The sequence below is a fragment of the Schistocerca piceifrons genome, chromosome 7 (assembly GCF_021461385.2).
Source record: "Schistocerca piceifrons isolate TAMUIC-IGC-003096 chromosome 7, iqSchPice1.1, whole genome shotgun sequence".
NCBI classification, from domain to species: Eukaryota; Metazoa; Arthropoda; class Insecta; order Orthoptera; family Acrididae; genus Schistocerca; species Schistocerca piceifrons.
In genome coordinates, this window is record NC_060144.1 from 26,547,441 (window position 1) to 26,571,040 (window position 23,600).

At 39.5% G+C, this 23,600-nt stretch overlaps 1 protein-coding gene across 1 annotated transcript in view; it reads right to left on the minus strand.

Moving 5' to 3' along the window:
- Positions 1 to 23,600, minus strand: part of LOC124804898 (multidrug resistance protein homolog 49-like) — a 384,892-nt gene that overhangs the window by 280,797 nt on the left and 80,495 nt on the right. Inside the window, exons 2-3 of the mRNA XM_047265271.1 lie at positions 13,312 to 13,414; positions 6,226 to 6,292 (exon numbers count right to left, since the gene is read on the minus strand). Coding sequence (XP_047121227.1) covers positions 6,226 to 6,292; positions 13,312 to 13,385 — 141 coding nt within the window. The 5' untranslated portion in view covers positions 13,386 to 13,414. The remainder of the gene's footprint in view (positions 1 to 6,225; positions 6,293 to 13,311; positions 13,415 to 23,600) is intronic.

Genomic DNA, 23,600 nt, shown 5'->3' on the forward strand with positions numbered 1-23,600 from the left:
CCACAATTCATGTGCGTAGAATTTCAGTCATTCTGCAAGGCCAATGGTATTCAACATCTGATGTCCGCGCTGTTTTCGCCACAGTCAAACAGTGCCGCTGAACGATTGGTCAGGACTTTCAAGTCACAGATGTTGAAGTTAAAATTTTGTCCTCGTATCGCTCTCAGCCCCGAGATGGTCGCTCGCCGGCTCAGTTGCTCCACGGTCGTCATCATTGAACCTTGATGTCTTTGCTACATGTGCAGCGGCAGACACCTGCTTTTGCTCCAGGCGACGTTGTCTACTATCGTCACTGCCGAGGTTCACGGCGTTGGCTCGAAGTGATGGTGCCATCCGGTCAGCGCCCTGGGGACCCATCTACTGGCTCGCCTCAGCCCCAGGTGTTACCGACGCTGCCTTCCATTTTGCCCCATGGCGACGCGCTGCCGCCACCGCCGCCACCGCCGCCGCCGCCGCCGCCGCCTGCTCTCCCGCCGGCGATGCCCACAGTGGACACATCGCTGGAACCGCCGGGCGCCTCCCTGGGTCACGCGCTGCCGATCGCTTCCCGTGACCGGATGTCCTCCGACATGGAACTCTTGCCCGCTCCGGACCATATGTCGTCTTCGCCCGTCGGGTGCCCCGACCCGATGGAGGTCGACTCTTCGACCCCTTCTGTCTCTCTGCGGGCGCGTACACCACATGTTGGTGTGCACCCTGGTGCAGGTTTTCAGGCGTTTCCTAGCTCCCCGCGGTCCGAATGGCAGGGTGCAGGTGGCACAGCCTCGCCTGTTAGGCTCACACCTCGTTGCATACGTCAACATGGGGTCCTCCCCACGGCGGGCGGAAGCCTTATGCCACAACCGTACGCTGATTTGCGGGGGAGGAATGTGGTGTCACTGCCAGACACCACACTTGCTAGGTGGTAGCCTTTAAATCGGCCGTGGTCTGTTACTATATGTCGGACCCGCGTGTCGCCACTGTCAGTGATTGCAGACCGAGCGCCGCCACACGGCAGGTCTAGAGAGACTTCCTAGCACTCGCCCAGTTGTACAGCCGACTTTGCTAGCGATGGTTCACTGAAAAAATACGCTCTAATTTGCCGAGATGATATTTTAGCATAGACTTCAGCTACGTCATTTGCTACGACCAAGCAAGGCGCCATTATCACTTACTATTGATATTGTGAATGATGTACCATCATGACCGACGTTCTTCATTAACGGATTAAAGTTAAGTATTCCACCAGCTACGTCCGTTTTTCTAAATTCTAATTACTTTGTCCTGTTCCAGACCTCACGCCAGCCTGCGTGAGCTAAAACGCGTGCCTTTCGGCCTCCTCTAGTTACACAGTGTTGGCTCTCCTGCCAACCAAAAAACACACACACACACACACACACACACACACACTTATGAATTAATGAATTAGAGTTAACTGTTCATTCATTCATTCATTCATTCACCTATGTTCCGCAGAATCCATCAAAATAGAGAATGTTCCAGTATGTGAAACATGTCAGGCTATAGCTACATTAAGATGAGGGAAAGACATAACAGAAACTTAATCTGTATACTGTATTAATAATGAACTATCACTATGCTGCTTAATGCTGTTCATGCTTATGCCATCTATACTTAATTGAATAAATTACAAAAGAAGCTGTTACCTTGAGAAAAGCTGCTGCCCCATTACTTGTTCTTTATCTGCTATTAGAAGCTTGTTATTTACTTGATTACAACAGTATTTTCCAGAGAAAATATTTATACATTTTTGAATAGTGTATCTTGTGTACCGTGCTTATTACTGGTTATAAAACTTGATGACAAGCCCTGCTACTTGCTATGTACCTAATAGAACTTTTCAATCCTTGAGTCTAGATATTCACATAATTTTTAGAAGAGTGGCTAATGAGGTATGATTTAATGTTCTTTTAAACAAGTTTGGAAAACTAGCTACTTGCTTTATGTGAGACGTGAGCTTGTTCAATATCTTTCTGACAGAATACATACAGGGGCTGGACAAGAATTTGGTAACATCAAAAAACTCAACTCATTAACATGCCTAATACAGCGTAGGCCAACTGTTAGATTCCAAACCTCTTCAAGCTGTCTCAGAAGGTATAAATACAGGTGCTGTATGATTTTCAAGGGTATCTTATACCGTTCTTCCTGTAAAATAGTGGCAAGTTCAAGCAATAATGATGAAGGTGGAGATTGATCGTGCACCCTTCTCTCCAAAATAGACCACAAAGGCTCAGTACTATTAAGACCCTGCACCTGTGGTGGCTGAGGGAGAAGCAACACTTCATCCTTGTTCTCACAAAACCAGCCATGGACGATAGAAGCTGTGGTTGGAACACAGCATCACCACTGGAGTACAAATATTGTACACCTGATCAGCCAAAGTGGTCTCATAATCCTTGGCAGTAATGCAGTATTGCAGAGAAACCACGGGGCCAATGAAATATTACAATGTGGCTGTCCAAATCATCATCAAAGATGATTCTTGGGACACAAACCAGCCAGAAACTGGAAACAGAAAGCAACAAGACTCACACAGGCGAATGACTTTTCTTTCATTGCTCTACAGTCCATGTTGTATGGCTTCAGCACCATGTTTTCCTCTTACGGCCATTTTCATCACTGATGAGTGGTTCTGGAATTCAACCTCACCCCGCAATGCCCACTTTACAGAGCTACCCTTCATGTTGGTGTGGTGCTGACAGGGTTTATGGGCAATTCAGTTGTACAGTGTCTTTTGCAGCTGCTGTCCTCTTATTTTTCATCACAATCTTTCTCAATGACCGTCTGTCACGATCACTCGACGCGCACTTTCGTCCCCACTGTGACTAAGTGGATGCTGTATTCCTGCTTTTTATGTATGTGGAATAAATCTTTGACACCGTGCCTCTTGAAACATAAAACACTTTGGCTCCCTTTGCTTCGGAAGCATCCATGATACAACCACCAACAATTTGCTAATGTTTGAACTCACTTCCGATGTAATGCACTCATAACTACACAGATCTTTATTCTAACCACAACTAGCACTTTTAACATATTAAAGACATTGCACATGTGCTGTTCATGGTCAAATACAACAGCACACCCTGCACGCTGTGCATTTATGTTCAAGCGTGCATTTCTCACAGTGTTTTGATCTTTTAGGCCAACTCCTGCAACTGCATTCTGAACCCTGGATAAGGAAGTAAAGCTTACATAAAAATCAGTCCCATGTCTTCCATTGTGATTGTGTAACATTACATTTCATTTGGAGGTGGTTTTCATTATCAACAATAAAAACCACTAAGGTGTACATGTTTTAGGATGTAAGTGCAAGAATTCCAAGAGCCTTCAAAAGGCTTCTGCAAGACATAAAATTATTTACTTTACATAACAGTCTCACTGCTCCGTTGTACTTTTGCACAATGGTTAGTTTGTGAACTTGTCATGTTTAAGGTTGTAGGTTCAAATATTGTGAATTTTTTTACTTCTAAATCTAGTCAAAAAGAGTTCAATTATCATTATTATTCAATTAATTGTTTTGAAGGAAATTTTTTCATTTCTAATTCTTTGATAAGTCATTTCCATCATCATATTGACTTATTTATTTGCTCTTATTTTTCTACCTATCATTCTTTTTTCGTCTGGTATCTGCCTGTGTCATTTATAATCTGCAAACAAGTGCCAACCAGGGCTGATCATCCGTTGTTAATGCAACAAGTTGTGCAGCCAGTGAGGAGTTAGTTTCAGGTAACCAATGATAGCAAGAAATTACAGTTTGCTTTTAGTGCTGAAACTGAACTTTTTCTGTCTCAAGTTTGTTTGTAGAGGTTAACCTTAAATGCCATGAGCAAAGTGATCATGATTTTAGTTCTGCCAAAAGTTGCTGACCACTGCTTTCTCAGAGACATTATACATCATGAGGTTGTTAGCCTACAACATGAGTTTAAATTCAGGGCTACAAAGTGTGTTATCTGCCACTATTCAGCTATTGGTCACTTAAAATCAGCTGTCAACAGAGCAAGTCATATTTCCGACTACCTTGCAGAATCCACTTCCAACATTGCTCTACATTACACATTTACAGCACTTGTGAAGTGACTTGCCTTATTTGTGTGTTACCTATACTGAGCAGTAGCCAGCATCTCATGTGGCAACACCACAGCAGCCAATTACAGATGTTAACTGTCAATAATTTTAAAAGGACTATAGGTTAGCCATGTCTTTGACTCCATTGTGTTGGAGAGAAATGTTCCATTAATGAAGAAAAATGAAAAATATTGTTGAGACATGTGATTGTGGTGTCATAAGACCTTGCTCTGGCCAGTGACATGGTAGTCAAGCACAGGATAAGCACAACAGTAGATCTGATTATACTTAGATCACTGGTGCCTGGCACACAGTATATGCCATCGCTGAGGTTGTGCAGGCACAGGTTGTTTTGCATGCCACAATGCTGAAGAAGTACCATGAGTATCTTGGTTCAGAGAAAACTGCTGACATCAGGCTCAACTGCCATGGGAAACAAAATATTGATAATAAAGGTCACAGTTGACTATCATGGACAGCAAAACTGAATGGAGAGGCCACAATCAGCAAATCATTCAGCTGTTCAGATCTGGTTGGGAATCCCCAAAAGCAACCATATCATCCAAAACCACATCTTTCCTACTATGAGATATAGAAGCCACTGTCTCTCTCCCACCTGCCACCTGCCGCCCCCCCCCCCCCCCCCACCACCCATGTATATTTCACGACTCATCACATGTCACACAGACTAGTGAAGGCACTGGAACATCATCACTGCATGCTTACAGTGGAGAAAAAGGTTATAGTACATCATGGTACACACTGATGGCTGCATATGAGTGGGTCAAAAGCCACAAGGAGATGATGCATTCTGCTTGTTAATAAGGGACCGTTCAGGCAGACAGTGCATATGAGGGATGTCTACAAGAGATGAAATGAAAGCCCTGGTACTTTTGACATTATTTGCCACCAGGAAACAATTCAGATATCTACTTTTCACAGTCATGCACCTCTTCATTCGGCAATAGTACTTGCAGGTTACATGTGTTTTCATCAAAACAATGCACACCTCATTACTCACAATTTTTTTCTGAAATGTTTTGAGCAATACACCACAGACATAAGGGTGTTCATTCTAGAGCAGTGACATCATATAATCTACTCTGTCAGCATAGCTCAGTTACTTTCAAAGTTACAGTAAATGGTGCATGTTTTGAAATACTTATTTATTTATTTATTTATTGTCTTCAAAGATGTGAACTTTAATTGAAAAAGTCAGCAATGTCACCATCTTACATTTACATTTATTCAATCTCTTGCACATCGACACACAGTTCACAACCGAACAGTAGCACTGGATCATTGATTGTAATTGTGCAGATGAGAAGTGCGAGAAAGCTATCTTAACATTTCTTATTACATATAAACAATCTACACATATTATGACCAATTATGACCAACTGTAAAACAAGTGCTTTCATGCAATTTATACACATGCGCAGGATGTTGATGTTGTGCAACAGTTTTCTCTCATTATATTGTGCATGCTTAGCAACATAATGCTTTGGTTGTATGGATTTAATTGTTTCACAATCAAAGGTACATGTAGTACATGGTTAACTGTCATGCACAGTGCTAATTTGACAAATTCCCATATGGAAGATCTGAACACTAATGTGTTCACATTTCATGAACACCATCTTGTTTGATCTCTCACAGTACAAGAAGAAAACCATTAGTCAGTGTATACGTTCCTCTCCAAGCTCTGCCCCCCCCACCCCCCACCCCCACCCCCCACATACACACACTAGTCTACCGGCAGTGGAGAATGATGTAAACCAATGATACACATCACGACACATGTGTAGCTATCAATGAACTGAACCTACTAATTACATCAATATTTAACTCTCAATACGTATGAGTTATTTATCAAAAGCATATAGTATACATTGGTGGATAAAAGTTAGCACACATTAAAAATGTGTAGTAGTAAATGTGAACTATTTTCCTCCCACAATTTTTGTCATCTGTGGCATATCTTTACAATTAATATTATTTTAAGAGTGCTAGGGTAGATTAAGAGTCCCAGAAAGATTTTAGTTTTAATTCTGCCAATATTTTTATTCTGTAAAGATGTTAGTAAATAAAATATGGTACAGTTCCAGCAAACTTAGAATAGAGATTGTTAAACAGTGTTCTGTACTTACTCACCAACTGATAATATGCAACTGATTCTAGCTGATTTGGATCAGTTGTTCTAAGTCTTGGAAGGAAGTTTCTAAAAACAAGGAAAAGAAACAGAAATTTTCATGGTATTTAGCCACAGAACAATAATTAAGATTACCATTTCAACAGCAGACATATTTCTTACAAATTTCAAAATCATTAAGAAAAGTTTGTTCACTCTTTTTTAAAGATAAATGCTGATCTTTCATGAAATACACCATTCTTTGTCATTACTGGTACTTAAAACTGCCATTAGGCAATAACCTAATGCTGTTTAGAAATAAATCAAAACACAGTTTCTGTCTATATCAAAATCTAGTAACTGATATGTTATATCATGCTTATATAAAGAATGATGGTAACAAATTTTGCTGTAAATTTATCCTCCTCCTGTCTAAATAAATATTATATCTGATTTCTTCTGTAAAAGTAATAAGAACACCTATTTCAAATTGAGACCTAAAACATTATAATTAGCTTCAAAATGCAGCCAACAATATAAAATATACTCATAATCAAATGAGTAAAGTATGATCAGTCTCTGAAAGAAACAAAGTGTTTTGAATCCAATTTTCAAAACAATGTTCATAATGCTGTCATACTAAATTTAAAACCACAAGTTAATCTTTGACTTAAACAGAAGCCATAAAAATAAACTACGGGAACTTCTCACTTCCATAATGTTAGAAAATGCATGTCCATGTACATTATCTGAAGATACATTCACCAAATGTTCACATTTGTCCAGATGATGATTAGTTTTATGTGATACTGATAGAATGCGTAAGCTGTACAACAATGACACACACATATTACCAACAAAAACAATGCCACAGATGTATCAGATCTGCTAAAAGGGCCCTAAATTATTTTTAAAATGTAAATGGTGTATTATCATGTATACTATTCTGAAAAGATGTAGCTCTAAGTTTGTGTGTGTGTCACAAACAGAAAACCGGAAAAAATTATCAAAGCCATCCCAAATATATCATGTTTAATACTTGATTGCTTAAGAAGAATCCATTGTACCATACACAGTATGCATTTGAATGACATCGGAAAACAATATGTTTGTAAACAAATAAAAAAAATCATCTTCAAATTTAGTGAGAAGAAAGACAATGATCCTTTTACATTAAGAATGGAAGCAGAAGGCCCAACAAATCACTCTTAATATGTGTACAGAAATGAAGGCAACATCCATGGCACATAGCCCAACTTTGCAAGTTGTGCCTACAGGACAGGTCCAAGACAAATTGTGTACTCCAACAGCTTGAAGAACCAATGGAATAACAAATGCAGTACAGCCCATGTCTGCTGGGACAAGTACTCAGAAGTCTGAAGGCAAGAACAATAATTGAAGGAAACACTCCATTAACCCAAGCAGTCACAAGAATAACGAATTTAAAATTGGAGACAGATGTAAAACAGAAAACTGTTGTCTCATGTCACTTCTTTCTGCTTTCTCCAAAATATCAGAGAAACTGATGAATGAACTTTGTAATTGTAATCAACACAGTTTTCATGTAAAATGCAGCACAGAAACTGCAGCCATAGACTACATGCAAGAAATAAACACTAAATACAAAGAAAACAAATTACTTACAGTCTGGTAAAATTATTCAGGATGAAGACATTAATCTAGAATTGTATGATAGACTACGACAGAAAGTGCAGTTTACAAAACAATTAGGAATGTGTATAGGTGAAGCTATGAATTGGAAACACCATTTAAGATTCCTTACACACAGACTTATCTCAGCCTGTTTTGCACTCAAGAGTTATCACAAATGTTTGTGCTTTAGAAGGCATCAGAATGGCATACTTTAGGTATTTTCATTTCATTGCCTCACATGGAATAGCATTCTGCGCCACCTCAAAACTTAGTTTAACAGAAATTTTTATATTACAAACATGGGCTGTCCAAATAATTACCCACAGTCCTACACAAGCTCAGTGGGGACCTCTTTTCAGGAAATTAGGAATACTTACTCCGCCATTACACTATACATTTAAAAGTGTATTCTTTACCAAAGCAAATCTCAACAGTCTCAACAAAAATGCTTACTGTCACAACTATAGCACAAGGAACAGGAAAGATCTCCACATAGAACAAATAAAAAGGGCACGAACTCAGAAGCATGTAAGCTATGAGGGTATTAAGCTCTACAATACAGTGCCTCAATACATTAAAGACTTAAAGGACAATATAAATTTTAAATGAGAACTTAGAAAATTTTTAATTGATAAATGTTGCTTCTCAGTAAATGAATGCCTTGAAGATTTTTTTAGTCAGTAAATGAATATATTGACGATCAAGGAAATTATTTTGTAAACTAATCTCCAATATATGAAATACAGTTGCATGACAAATCCTGTAAGAAGTTTCTATCATTGTATGTTTCCATTTATACTATACAACTTCACTATTTTTGTTACTATCTATTCTATTGTAGTTATTACTGGAAAGCAAATTATTAAACACCACTCATACACAAAGAAATTGTAAATTACTAGTACAAATTGTATGCAATTTCATTTTATACATTCCGTATTTTTAATTTCTATGTATGACAAGTCCAATATCATTTGTACAATGACAAGAGCACTAAAAATAAATAAATAAAAATACATTTGTGTTAAAAAGTTGAGTGCACAGCAAATACTGTTCTAGAAGTGATGGTAAAACTTCTTGGTGGTATTTATTTCATTTCTAGATACAGCTCAAGGAGGACAATCCATAGTGTCATAGCTCTTTAACAGACCGATAAAGAGTGGTTCTGCGCAATAAAGAGAACACTTGCTGTTGTTTTGTTGCAATGATCCAAGCTGTTATGCATGCTGTGGAGCATAACAGACGTACAGATTTTATTCATCAATTAATTAATTCCCCCCCCCCCCCTCTCTCTCTCTCTCTCTCTCTCTCTCTTTCTCTCTCTCTCACACACACACACACACACACACACACACACACACACACACACACACACACACACACAACAATTCCTGCTTCAACAATTGCTAACGAACTGTCGATTTTTGCCTTAAACTGTTGTAATATATATCAATTTGTCTGGCAGGGTTCCTAAGATTTAATTTCATAGCACTGAATACACAGCATCCTATTTTCCCACCTATTTAAATGTTTTGCCAAAGATGAAACATGGTATTAACTATTGTAATCTAGAAATCCCCCCCATGAACCATGGACCTTGCCGTTGGTGGGGAGGCTTGTGTGCCTCAGCGATACAGATAGCCGTACCGTAGGTGCAACCACAACGGAGGGGTATCTGTTGAGAGGCCAGACAAACGTGTGGTTCCTGAAGAGGGGCAGCAGCCTTCTCAGTAGTTGCAAGGGCAACAGTCTGGATGATTGACTGATCTGGCCTTGTAACAATAACCAAAACGGCCTTGCTGTGCTGGTACTGCGAACGGCTGAAAGCAAGGGGAAACTACAGCCGTAATTTTTCCCGAGGGCATGCAGCTTTACTGTATGATTACATGATGATGGCGTCCTCTTGGGTAAAATATTCCGGAGGTAAAATAGTCCCCCATTCGGATCTCCGGGCGGGGACTACTCAAGAGGATGTCGTTATCGGGAGAAAGAAAACTGGCGTTCTACGGATCGGAGCATGGAATGTCAGATCCCTTAATCGGGCAGGTAGGTTAGAAAATTTAAAAAGGGAAATGGATAGGTTGAAGTTAGATATAGTGGGAATTAGTGAAGTTTGGTGGCAGGAGGAACAAGACTTCTGGTCAGGTGTCTACAGGGTTATAAACACAAAATCAAATAGGGGTAATGCAGGAGTAGGTTTAATAATGAATAGGAAAATAGGAATGCGGGTAAGCTAATACAAACAGCATAGTGAACGCATTATTGTGGCCAAGATAGATACGAAGCCCACACCTACTACAGTAGTACAAGTTTATATGCCAACTAGCTCTGCAGATGACGAAGAAATTGAAGAAATGTATGATGAAATAAAAGAAATTATTCAGATTGTGAAGGGAGACGAAAATTTAATAGTCATGGGTGACTGGAATTCGAGTGCAGGAAAAGGGAGAGAAGGAAACATAGTAGGTGAATATGGATTGGGGGACAGAAATGAAAGAGGAAGCCACCTGGTAGAATTTTGCACAGAGCACAACATAATCATAACTAACACTTGGTTTAAGAATCATGAAAGAAGGTTGTATACATGGAAGAACCCTGGAGATACTAAAAGGTATCAGATAGATTATATAATGGTAAGACAGAGATTCAGGAACCAGGTTTTAAATTGTAAGACATTTCCAGGGACAGATGTGGACTCTGACCACAATCTATTGGTTATGACCTGTAGATTAAAACTGAAGAAACTGAAGAAAGGTGGGAATTTAAGGAGATGGGACCTGGATAAACTGAAAGTACCAGAGGTTGTACAGAGATTCAGGGAGAGCATAAGGGAGCAATTGACAGGAATGTGGGAAATAAATACAGTAGAAGAAGAATGGGTAGCTTTGAGGGATGAAGTAGTGAAGGCAGCAGAGGATCAAGCAGGTAAAAAGACGAGGGCTAGTAGAAATCCTTGGGTAACAGAAGAAATATTGAATTTAATTGATGAAAGGAGAAAATATAAAAATGCAGTAAGTGAAACAGGCAAAAAGGAATACAAACATCTGAAAAATGAGATCGACAGGAAGTGCAAAATGGCTAAGCAGGGATGGCTAGAGGACAATTTTAAGGATGTAGAGGCCTATCTCACTAGGGGTAAGATAGATACCGCTTACAGGAAAATTAAAGAGACCTTTGGAGATAAGAGAACGACTTGTATGAATATCAAGAGCTCAGATGGAAACCCAGTTCTAAGCAAAGAAGGGAAAGCAGAAAGGTGGAAGGAGTATATAGAGGGTCTATACAAGGGCGACTTACTTGGGGACAATATTATGGAAATGGAAGAGGATGTAGATGAAGATAAAATGGGAGATACGATACTACGTGAAGAGTTTGACAGAGCACTGAAAGACCTGAGTCGAAACAAGGCCCCCGGAGTAGACGATATTCCATTGGAACTACTGACGGCCGTGGGAGAGCCAGTCCTGACAAAACTCTACCATCTGGCGAGCAAGATGTATGAAACAGGCGAAATACCCTCAGACTTCAAGAAGAATATAATAATTCCAATCCCAAAGAAAGCAGGTGTTGACAGATGTGAAAATTACCGAACTATCAGCTTAATAAGTCACAGCTGCAAAATACTAACACGAATTCTTTACAGACGAATGGAAAAACTAGTAGAAGCCAACCTCGGGGAAGATCAGTTTGGATTCCGTAGAAACACTGGAACACATGAGGCAATACTGACGTTACGACTTATCTTAGAAGAAAGATTAAGGAAAGGCAAACCTACGTTTCTAGCATTTGTAGACTTAGAGAAAGCTTTTGACAATGTTGACTGGAATACTCTCTTTCAAATTCTAAAGGTGGCAGGGGTAAAATACAGGGAGCGAAAGGCTATTTACAATTTGTACAGAAACCAGATGGCAGTTATAAGAGTCGAGGGACATGAAAGGGAAGCAGTGGTTGGGAAGGGAGTAAGACAGGGTTGTAGCCTGTCCCCAATGTTGTTCAATCTGTATATTGAGCAAGCAGTAAAGGAAACAAAAGAAAAATTCGGAGTAGGTATTAAAATTCATGGAGAAGAAATAAAAACTTTGAGGTTTGCCGATGACATTGTAATTCTGTCAGAGACAGCAAAGGACTTGGAAGAGCAGTTGAATGGAATGGACAGTGTCTTGAAAGGAGGATATAAGATGAACATCAACAAAAGCAAAACAAGGATAATGGAATGTAGTCTAATTAAGTCGGGTGATGCTGAGGGAATTAGATTAGGAAATGAGGCACTTAAAGTAGTAAAGGAGTTTTGCTATTTGGGGAGCAAAAGAACTCATGATGGTCGAAGTAGAGAGGATATAAAATGTAGGCTGGCAATGGCAAGGAAAGCGTTTCTGAAGAAGAGAAATTTGTTAACATCGAGTATTGATTTAAGTGTCAGGAAGTCATTTCTGAAAGTATTTGTATGGAGTGTAGCCATGTATGGAAGTGAAACATGGACGATAAATAGTTTGGACAAGAAGAGAATAGAAGCTTTCGAAATGTGGTGCTACAGAAGAATGCTGAAGATTAGATGGGTAGATCACATAACTAATGAGGAAGTATTGAATAGGATTGGGGAGAAGAGAAGTTTGTGGCACAACTTGACCAGAAGAAGGGATCGGTTGGTAGGACATGTTCTGAGGCATCAAGGGACCACCAATTTAGTATTGGAGGGCAGCGTGGAGGGTAAAAATCGTAGGGGAAGACCAAGAGATGAATACACTAAGCAGATTCAGAAGGATGTAGGTTGCAGTAGGTACTGGGAGATGAAAAAGCTTGCACAGGATAGAGTAGCATGGAGAGCTGCATCAAACCAGTCTCAGGACTGAAGACCACAACAACAACAACAACAATCTAGAAATTTTGATTACTAACATGAAATTTACCATTTTATCATATCAATCCATGTTGTAATGTTACATTAAAGATCGAACCAGTGTAAATTGTATAATCTAAGAAATACTCTGACACAGAAATTTAAATGTGGCTTATGAGAGGAAGGAATAAAATTATGGAAAACGTCTGTCATATTTAATGTCTGTGTTCTCTAATAAATTCTTTACAAAAGCACTATGTAGACCTATGCACTTTTATTGTGTAGCTATTCCTGACAAGTCTATGTGAACATGTCATCAAAAGCAGACTGCTGTTGAATGAGATTATGATGTTGTTACATGTATTTGATCTATTGTTATTGATGTATGAAATGCTACACTAAATTTTTTGTTTGGGGTGCTGCTGCTGTTAAAAAAATAAAAATAAAGAAAAAACTAAACAATTAATTCATTGTCATATTATCTTAGTCATTACGTACATACTCAGCATATCATTTTTATCACAAACTTACTTGTTCTACACTAGATATTACCTACAAACAAAAATTAATAACTGTAGCACCTAATTACAACCAGAGTTGATTAATAATCAGTACTCACAGTTTTGTGGGAGTCTTGCCGTCTTTAACACCTGTGCTAACATTTATTGAAGAACCACACTTGGCACTCTCCATTCTTCTCTGTTCAGCAGGTGTTCACTGAGCTGTAAAAAATCATTTTAGTAACTGAATTATTAACGTTAATTCATTCATCTGTCTGTTTGATAGAGTCCATAAAAAGGAGAACATTCATGGATGTTGAATGAGTCAGTGCATAGGGGCTACATGAACAAAAGGAGTCAAGGTAAGCTTTTATAAATACCAAGCAATTAATATAAACTTTGTCTGTACACTACATGCCTGCCAAGGGGAGCAAGAGCGGGCAATACAAGCACTATTTTGAAATAATATTCTTTACTGCCTTACACTAAGACAACATCAAAGATTCCCAACAATTTTCAAAGCAACAGAGCCCAGTATATCACAATAATAGTCAAGAATGTTAGATGACAAATTAATTATGTTTACATGGGGGTTTCTGTGGGCATAAACATACTTTCATACTCACACAGTACTTTTGTAATGAACAATAAACAGAGCTCCATAATAAAGGAGATGCCCCCCTTGAACCACTGACCTTGCTGTAATGGAGTTAACTTGGGCACCTCTACGATGCAGGTAGCCATATCTACATCTACATCTGTGGTCTGCAAACCACTGTGAGCTGCATGGCAGAGGGTATGTCCCACTGCACCAGTTACTAGGGTTTCTTCCTGTTCCATTCACGTATGGAGCACAGGAAGAATGACTGTTTGAATGACTCTGTGTGTGCAGTAATTATTCTAGTCTTAGCCTCAGGATCTCTATGTGAACAATACATAGGCAACTGTCGCATATTCCTAGAGTAATCATTTAAAGCCAGTTCTTGAAGCTTTGTAACAGACTTTCTTGGTATAGTTTATGTCTGTCTTCAAGAGTCTGCCAGTTCAGTTTCTCCAGTATTTTGTGACACACTCCCATGGATTAAACAAACCTGTGACCGTTCATGCTGCCCTTCTCTGTACATTTTCAACATCCCCTGTCATTCCTATCTAGTACATCCCCCACACACTTGAGCAATACCTAAGATGGGTCGCACAAGTGATTTGAAAGGAATCTCTTTAGTGGACTGATTGCACTTCTTCAGTATTGTACCAATAAACCAAAGTATACCACATGCTGTACTAACAACTGTATAAGTTGGTTTATTCCAACAGTGACTCATTGATATTATAGTCATAGGATACTACATTTTTCCGTTTTGTGAAGTGCGCAGTTTTACATTTCTGAAAATTTAGAGCAAGTTCCCAATCTCTGCACCACTTTGCAATCTTATCATGATCTGATTGAATATTTATGCAGCTTCTCTCAGATAGTACTTCATTACAGATAACAGCATTATCTGCAAAAAGTCTGAGGTTATTATTAATATAGTCTGCAATGTCATTAATTTACAACATGAACAGCTAGCGCTAGGGTCCAATACACTTCCCAGGGGCACACCCAAAGTTGTTTCTACATCTGACGATGACTCTCCATTCAAGATAACATGGTGTGACCTCCCTACCAAAATTCCTTAATCCAGTCACAAATTTCACTTGATACCCCATACGATGGTAGGTGCAACCATATTTGAGGGATGTCTGTGCAGAGCTCAGACACACAGATGGCTCCTCAAGAAGGACAGCAGGCTCTTCAAGAGTTGTTGTTGTTGTTGTTGTTGTTGTGGTCTTCAGTCCTGAGACTGGTTTGATGCAGCTCTCCATGCTACTCTATCCTGTGCAAGCTTCTTCATCTCCCAGTACCTACTGCAACCTACATCCTTCTGAATCTGCTTAGTGTATTCATATCTTGGTCTCCCCCTACGATTTTTACCCTCCACGCTGCCCTCCAATACTAAATTGGTGATCCCTTGATGTCTCAGAACATGTCCTGCCACCCAATCCCTTCCTCTGGTCAAGTTGTGCCACAAACTTCTCTTCTCCCCAATCCTATTCAATACTTCCTCATTAGTTATGTGATCTACCCAACTAATCTTCAGCATTCTTCTGTAGCACCACATTTCGAAAGCTTCTATTCTCTTCTTGTCCAAACTATTTACCGTCCATGTTTCACTTCCATACAAGGCTACACTCCATACAAATACTTTCAGAAATGACTTCCTGACACTTAAATCTATACTCGATGTTAACAAATTTCTCTTCTTCAGAAACGCTTTCCTTGCCATTGCCAGTCTACATTTTATATCCTCTCTACTTCGACCATCATCAGTTATTTTGCTCCCCAAATAGCAAAACTCCTTTACTACTTTAAGTGTCTCATTTCCTAATCTAATACCCTCAACATCACCCGACTTAATTCGACTACATTCCATTATCCTCGTTTTGCTTTTGTTGATGTTCATCTTATATCCTCCCTTCAAGACACCATCCATTCCGTTCAACTGCTCTTCCAAGTCCTTTGCTGTCTCTGACAGAATTACAATGTCATCGGCGAACCTCAACATTTTTATTTCTTCTCCATGGATTTTAATACCTACTCTGAATTTTTCTTTTGTTTCCTTTACTGCTTGCTCAATATACAGATTGAATAACATCGGGGAGAGGCTACAACCCTGTCTCACTCCTTTCCCAACCACTGCTTCCCTTTCATGCCCCTCGACTCTCATAACTCCCATCTGGTTTCTGTACAAATTGTAAATAGCCTTTCACTCCCTGTATTTTACCTCTGCCACCTTTAGAATTTGAAAGAGAGTATTCCAGTCAACATTGTCAAAAGCTTTCTCTAAGTCTACAAATGCTAGAAACGTAGGTTTGCCTTTCCTTAATCTTTCTTCTAAGATAAGTCGTAAGGTCAGTATTGCCTCACGTGTTCCAGTATTTCTATGGAATCCAAACTGATCTTCCCGGCTTCTACTAGTTTTTCCATTCGTCTGTAAAGAATTCGAGTTAGTATTTTGCAGCTGTGACTTATTAAACTGATTGTTCGGTAATTTTCACATCTGTCAACACCTGCTTTCTTTGGGATTGGAATTATTATATTCCTCTTGAAGTTTGAGGGTATTTCGCCTGTTTCATACATCTTGCTCACTAGATGGTAGAGTTTTGTCAGGACTGGCTCTCCCAAGGCCGTCAGTAGTTCCAATGGAATGTTGTCTATTCCGGGGGCCTTGTTTCGACTCAGGTCTTTCAGTGCTCTGTCAAACTCTTCACGCAGTATCATATCTCCCATTTCATCTTCATCTACATCCTCTTCCATTTCCATAATATTGTCCTCAAGTGCATCGCCCTTGTATAGACCCTCTATATACTCCTTCCACCTTTCTGCTTTCCCTTCTTTGCTTAGAACTGGGTTTCCATCTGAGCTCTTGATGTTCATACAAGTGGTTCTCTTATCTCCAAAGGTCTCTTTAATTTTCCTGTAGGCAGTATCTATCTTGCCCCTAGTGAGATAAGCCTCTACATCCTTACATTTGTCCTCTAGCCATCACTGCTTAGCCATTTTGCACTTCCTGTTGACCTCATTTTTGAGACGTTTGTACTCCTTTTTGCCTGCTTCATTTACTGCATTTTTATATTTTCTCCTTTCATCAATTAAATTCAATATTTCTTCTGTTACCCAAGGATTTCTACTAGCCCTCGTCTTTTTACCTGCTTGATCCTCTGCTGCCTTCACTACTTCATCCCTCAAAGCTACCCATTCTTCTTCTACTGTATTTCTTTCCCCCATTCCTGTCAATTGTTCCCTTATGCTCTCCCTGAAACTCTGTACAACCTCTGATTCTTTCAGTTTATCCAGGTCCCATCTCCTTAAATTCCCACCTTTTTGCAGTTTCTTCAGTTTTAATCTACAGGTCATAACCAATAGATTGTGGTCAGAGTCCACATCTGCCCCTGGAAATGTCTTACAATTTAAAACCTGGTTCCTAAATCTCTGTCTTACCATTATATAATCTATCTGATACCTTCAAGAGTTGCAGAAGCCAAAAGTTTGGATGACTGATCTGTGCTTGACACACTTGCCAACAAGGCCTTGCGATGGTGGTACTGAGAACGACTGAAAACAAGGGGAAATTATGGCCATTATTTTTCCTGAGGTTATGCAGCTCTATTGTATGGCTTGATGGCAATGGCATCCTCTTGAGTAATATATTACAAAGGCAGAGGGAAGTGCTCTGGAGCATGTCATGATCATGAAAAACAAAACTTTCAGTTTGTGGATCAAATAATGGAATGCTAGATCCCTTAATCAAGTATACAGAGTAGATACTTTAAAAGGGTAACTGATAGGTTTCAGTTAGATGTAACAGGAATTAGTGAAGTGAAGTGGCAGGGAAAACAGGATTTCTGGTCAGGTAAGTACAGGGTTATAAATACAAATAAAGGTACTGCAGGTGTAGGTATGAGAGTGAATAATAAAACAGGAATGTGGGTAAGCTACTATGAACAGCATACTGTATGCATTAGCATGGCCAAGATATGACATACAACCCACTACAGGAGATTAAAAGAATGATGATGAGATAAAAGAACTTATTCATATAGTTGAAAGAGATTAAAATTTAATAGCGATGGAGGCACTGGAGTTCGATAGGAAAAAGAAGAGTAGAAAAATAAATAGTAATAGATGATGAACTGTGGGAAAGGAATGGAACTGGATGCCACCTGGTAGAATGTTGCACAGAGCACAATTTAGTCATTACTGATAATTAGTTCAAAAATCATGAAAGATGGTTGTACATGTGGAAGAGATCTGGGCATACATGACAGTTTTAGATAGATTACATAATGGTAAGACAAATACCTTTGAACTAGATTTTAAACAGCAAATCTTTTTCAGGGGCAGACATGAACTCTGACCACAATTTATTCGTTATACACTGCAGTTCAGAACCAAAGAAAATGCAGAAATGTAGGAAAATAAGGTGGACTGAAAGAACCAGAGGTTGATGAGAGATTCAAAGGGAGCATTAGGCAATGATTGACTGAGCAAAATAGCAGAGCAGGGAAGGCTTAAGACAACTGAAAAACTGTGGAAGCATGCTTAACTATGGGAAAAATAGATGCTGTCTATAAGAGAATTAATGAGACCGTTTGAGAAAAGAGTAGCAGTTGTACAGATAACAAGAGTTCAAATGCCAAGCCAGTAATAAGCAAAGAAGGGAAAGCTGAAAGGTGGAAGAAATATATGGGAGGGCTATACAAATGAAATGAACTTGTAAGTAATATTATAGAAAAACATGAGGAAGTAGGTGAAGATGGGCTGGTAAATACGATATTGCAAGAAGAATTTGAAAGGGCACTTGAACACCTAATCCAAAACATGCTGCCTGGACTTGGCAAGGTCCCTCAGAAATACAGAGCCATAAGGAGAGCCAGCCATGACAAAATTATTCCATCACATATATGAGACAGGAAAAATACCCTCAAACTTAAAGAAGAATGTAATAACTTCAATTCCACAGAAGAAGGTACCACCTGGTGTGGATATTACCAAACTATCAATTTAATACATGATAGCTGAAAAATAAAGTAACTAATTGTTTTACAGAAGAACAGGCTCTGGAGAAATGTAGGAACACACAAGACTATACCAACCCTATGACTAGGAAGATAGGTTAAAGAACCATCATCGTCCGGAAGCTGAGTCCAGTATGACAACATGGCTAAAGTTTATAATGGGTGCCCATGTCCAGATGTTGGCAACGCCTATGAGTGTATCGTCAGAATGAGTGTGTTATTACTTTCGACAATAAAAACCAATTGCTTATCTTCACCAATCCACATCCCTAGCACCATGATTTAATTTTAAAAAATTCATATGAAATATTTAATTCGCAATTCAGCTCTTCTGCTATCTTAGACTTCCCTGATGGCCCTTTGTAAAGTTTTATCCTAACCACTGCACTACCTCAATCAGTCTCGGATATTGAATGGCCTGCACACAAGAGAGTAGCACGGAGAGCTGCATCAAACCAGTCTTCGGACTGAATACCACAACACCAACAATGATTTCAATGGCAGCAAGAAAGATTTAAAATAATTAACACTGACTTTACTGCTTGCTGGCAATAGTCTGATTATTAACAATGAAGTCTGGAGTACAGAGTTTTTATTCATATGTTGAGAAGATAATGATCACTTCTCTGGGACAATAATTCCTCTGAGCCACCTATACAAATGTAGTTCTTATTTCTGTGGATGCCCATGATGAAATGAAGAACAAATACCATCTATGCTTTACAGCAGTAAGGCTTGGACAATCTCAGCTGGAAATGAGCAATGAATAAGAGGTGTGGAAATGAGGTTTTTAAGAAGAGCAGGTGGGTATAGATGTGATATTGAGTGCAACTAGTGCTTGAAATCGTAAATGAAGAGATCAAAGTGTACAGAAATAATCGGAAAGCTCATGTAGGAAGAATGAATGGAAACAGAATTCCTAAAATAGCAATGAATTATCAACCAATAGCAAAATGATCAATAGACAGACCAGGAAACTGGTGGAGATATCAAGTTAACTAACCACAACCAACAGAGGAACTTTACAAGAGGACATAACAGACAAATGCCTAACACATGATGGAAGGAGGAGGAGGAGAAGAAAGAGAGTTCCATAGAGGAATATCAATAGATGCAGTATTTGTGATTACCATAAATAACTGAAAAACATGCAGAATTTAATCAAAGGCCCACTTGACACTTCTTGATCTGGAAATAGCCTCTGAGAAAGTTAAGAGAGAAAAACTGTGCAGCACAATGAAGAAAAGACAGTACCTATTACATTTAATAAACTCCTTAAGAAGCCTACGCAAAAACACGATAATCACCTTAGAAATGGAGAGCTACCAGTACCTTCAACAGTAGTGGGGAGGGATGCAGATTATCTGGCGAGGGTGAAGCATCCAGCCCACACTTTTTAATATTTACTGCCATGCTCTATGCAAGTATTAGACAAAGAGACTACTCTGAATTGTATTTTATATGAAAATGATGCTACAATTTGAATAGTGAAGGAGAATAAACAGCAGAAAGGAATTTACCTTCTAAGCAAAATATTGTGCGAACTCCCATAAAACAAAAATAGTAATGAACACTACAATAGCAGACAACAAAGTAAGACCTATAAAGCTCAAATAAGAGATATTAGAGCTGTGAAAGATTTTGCCAGAGAAGATGATAAAAAAGCAGTCATGGAAATAAACAAATTTAACATTTGAAACAGAACTGACGACAACAGCAGAATATGGAGGGAACATCTCAGCAGAATGAACAATGGCAGACAACTTTAAAAGTTAGAAATAATTTATTATAATACCGCAGGCTGAAGAAGTCCAGGAATGGAAAGGAATTCATGGGCACCGAACTAGGCAAAAAGCACTTCAAGTGCTAAGAAGGGATAATAACAATGGAGCATTAACAAAAAATACTATTTAAATGAACTATATTCACGAAAATTTTTTCACATAACAAGCTAAGAATATAATTGCTGAAAATAAATTACGGTTTATACAAAATTCCTACAAAACTTGAAACTAAGCCAAAATCTATACATTACTGTTTACGGTACGGCGATGATGGACAAAGCCCACAAATTACTGGCGCCTTTAATCTGCAACAGCGCTGCTCAACTCGTGCGGTTCGTTCAGATACACACATTGGAAAATATAGCACAGGAACAGCACGTCCATATGGCCACGACTGTAAGGCACTGTGAAACCGACTGTCCAGTTAGATCTGCTACAATAATATTATTAATGAGCAATAGATGGCTTATACTCGAATTCTATCTTAATTACACACACGACCGTAAAACTGAAATTTGGAACATCAAAAGTACTGTGTGGAAGGGATAGTAAATCCCTTCTTTTTTTGCTTCCATTAAAGGTACTGGGTGGAGGGGCAAGCACATCCGCTTCACCTTCTTTTGTCTTACCATCACGTCTCGCTCGTCCTCAGTCTGCAGAAATCAAAAGCCTTCGGTCGAACATGGTTTTGCTTCAGCACCAGCTCGCCGACCTTCGAGGTAGTCCCAATACCGTAACAAAGTAGCGGCATGAACTCCATTGTTGAATATGAGGGAATAGGTGGTAGCTGTGTAAACTAAGTGCAATATTGCCGCATAGGAGAATTCGCGCACCAGCAAAGCAACCGCTACGGAGTACGAAACAGAAACAATCATGACCTTCACTTCACCTCTGTCGAGGGCTGGATCGAGGCATTTCGATGCTTCGCCATGTCTGCTAACAGTAGAGCATAATTTCTAAGGTCAAGAAAAAAATTATTCGCTCTAGAACATAGTTCCACTTCTTTATTTGCCCATTTTTTGCAATTAAGTAAAATAAGACAGTGATTCCAAATTTGATTTCACTGATATGTTCAGTTGAGTTCTAGTCTAAAATATTCAGTACATTCTTCCCATTTCAACTACTTTTGGAATTTTCAAAAACTGAGGACAAGAAATTAGAAACCGAGGACGTATGTGCTCAATGAGTTTTAAAGGATCTGAGGGCAAAGCATGAAATCTGAGAACTGTCCTCAGAACATGAGAACGTCTGGTCATCTTAGTTAATTGATTAAAAGCAGAGTACGAGATTTGCATTGTTTTGCCGCTCGTTGGTGGCGTGGCGGAGTAGGGGGTATCTGGGAGATCAATGGCAGTAAAAAAGAGGAGGCCTCGGCAGTAAAAAAGAGGAGGCCTCATTTTTAAGTTCTCGCCTAGGGAACGCCTAGCAACGACCCTGGTCGAATCTCGTTCCAAATTGATTTTCAGCCTTCGCTCGAACGTCGCACGACGCTCGACACGTTTTTATTCCCTTCTTTTTATGGTCTGCTATCGGGCGAAGTGAAATACATTCCGTTATGTAGTAATGACTCCGACAATTTGATGGTGGAAGTTGTCTGCCCTTTGTAACAGTTCACTTGCTTAGGCGTGTGTACTATTTGTTCATAGCGTCATGACGCAACACTCCCTAATACCGAATCGGTATAGGTCGGTCAACACCGGAGATATAGGTGGATTCCGCTGACGACCGACATCGGCCGAAGACGACTGGTCTTTCCAAATCAGTATGCCAATATGAGCGCGATCACACTATAGCGATTCCATCGTCCGAAGGTATACACTTCAGACGACTATAGGTGAATTCCAATCACTTTTTTTCTTCGCTCAAAGTGACCGATGTCTTCACATACGAATGTGGACTGCGTGAAACTGATGAATTTAACCCAAGAAAGATCAAGCAATGGAAAATCCAGGATGGAATGTAACAATATTGTGGGAAGGAAGTTGCTATTCACCACATTGCGGAGATGCTGAGTCGCAGATAGACACAACAAAAAGACTTTCACTGATCCAGGAAGGAGTGACTTTGTGGCATTCTGAGAGTAAAAATATCACAATCGGAATATAGTTGGTAATCTGTGGAGTGAAATCGCAGTTCTGTTGGAAAACACAAGGGGCAATATGTTTAGTGTGAATTTTAGATGTAAATAATAACCTGAAAAAATAATTTGTTCAAGAGGAAAGGGTGGCGTATCTTACCAGGTTATCAGCGTCGAACATTACTACTTTCTCTGGTTTCGACTCTGCCATTGCTCGACGGATACTGAGACACCTCAGTGAGGTGTCCCCAACAGAGTTCAAGTCGTCAGACACACGAAGGGGGATACACGCCATATCATAGTCCACAGACGAATGTCCAGATACTTTTGATCAGACGGTGTACAAGGGCGAGGCCAAATACGGTTTCTATCCCACACCGAGGTGAAAACATAACGGAACAAAAAACGAGACTCGAGATGAAGTCCTCAAACCTCTGGTTCATTACCCTGCGCCACCATACGGCAGTCATTTACCTCCTGACACTAGCCCACGAACAGTCGTTTGAAACGTCGTGTATGTAAGCTCAGCGAACACTACTGATGGCCCCCCATCAACCCCGGATCTACGATATTTCCCAACCGGGGCAATAACTTGATAGTAGCGCCCGCCTCCCCCCCTCCCCCATGCCCTCCCCCTTAAGCGTCTAAGATAGGACGTCAAAAATTTAAAAAATCGATTTTTCAAAAATACGTTCATTTTGTAGCGCACATCTTTCTGAAGAGTTTGATATATAAAACACATATGTTCAAGGAAATGTAAGACATGTCACTTGGTCTTAAAGTATGCCAAAGCGCAGTGCCACGACATTTTTCTACCGCACGTCACTGCACTTGGCTCTGTGGAAATGAAACATACATATTTTGTAATGGATGCCATCAAACCGAGAAGTTCAGTAGAAATGAAAATGCCCTGTGGTGTCTCTCCCGTTCC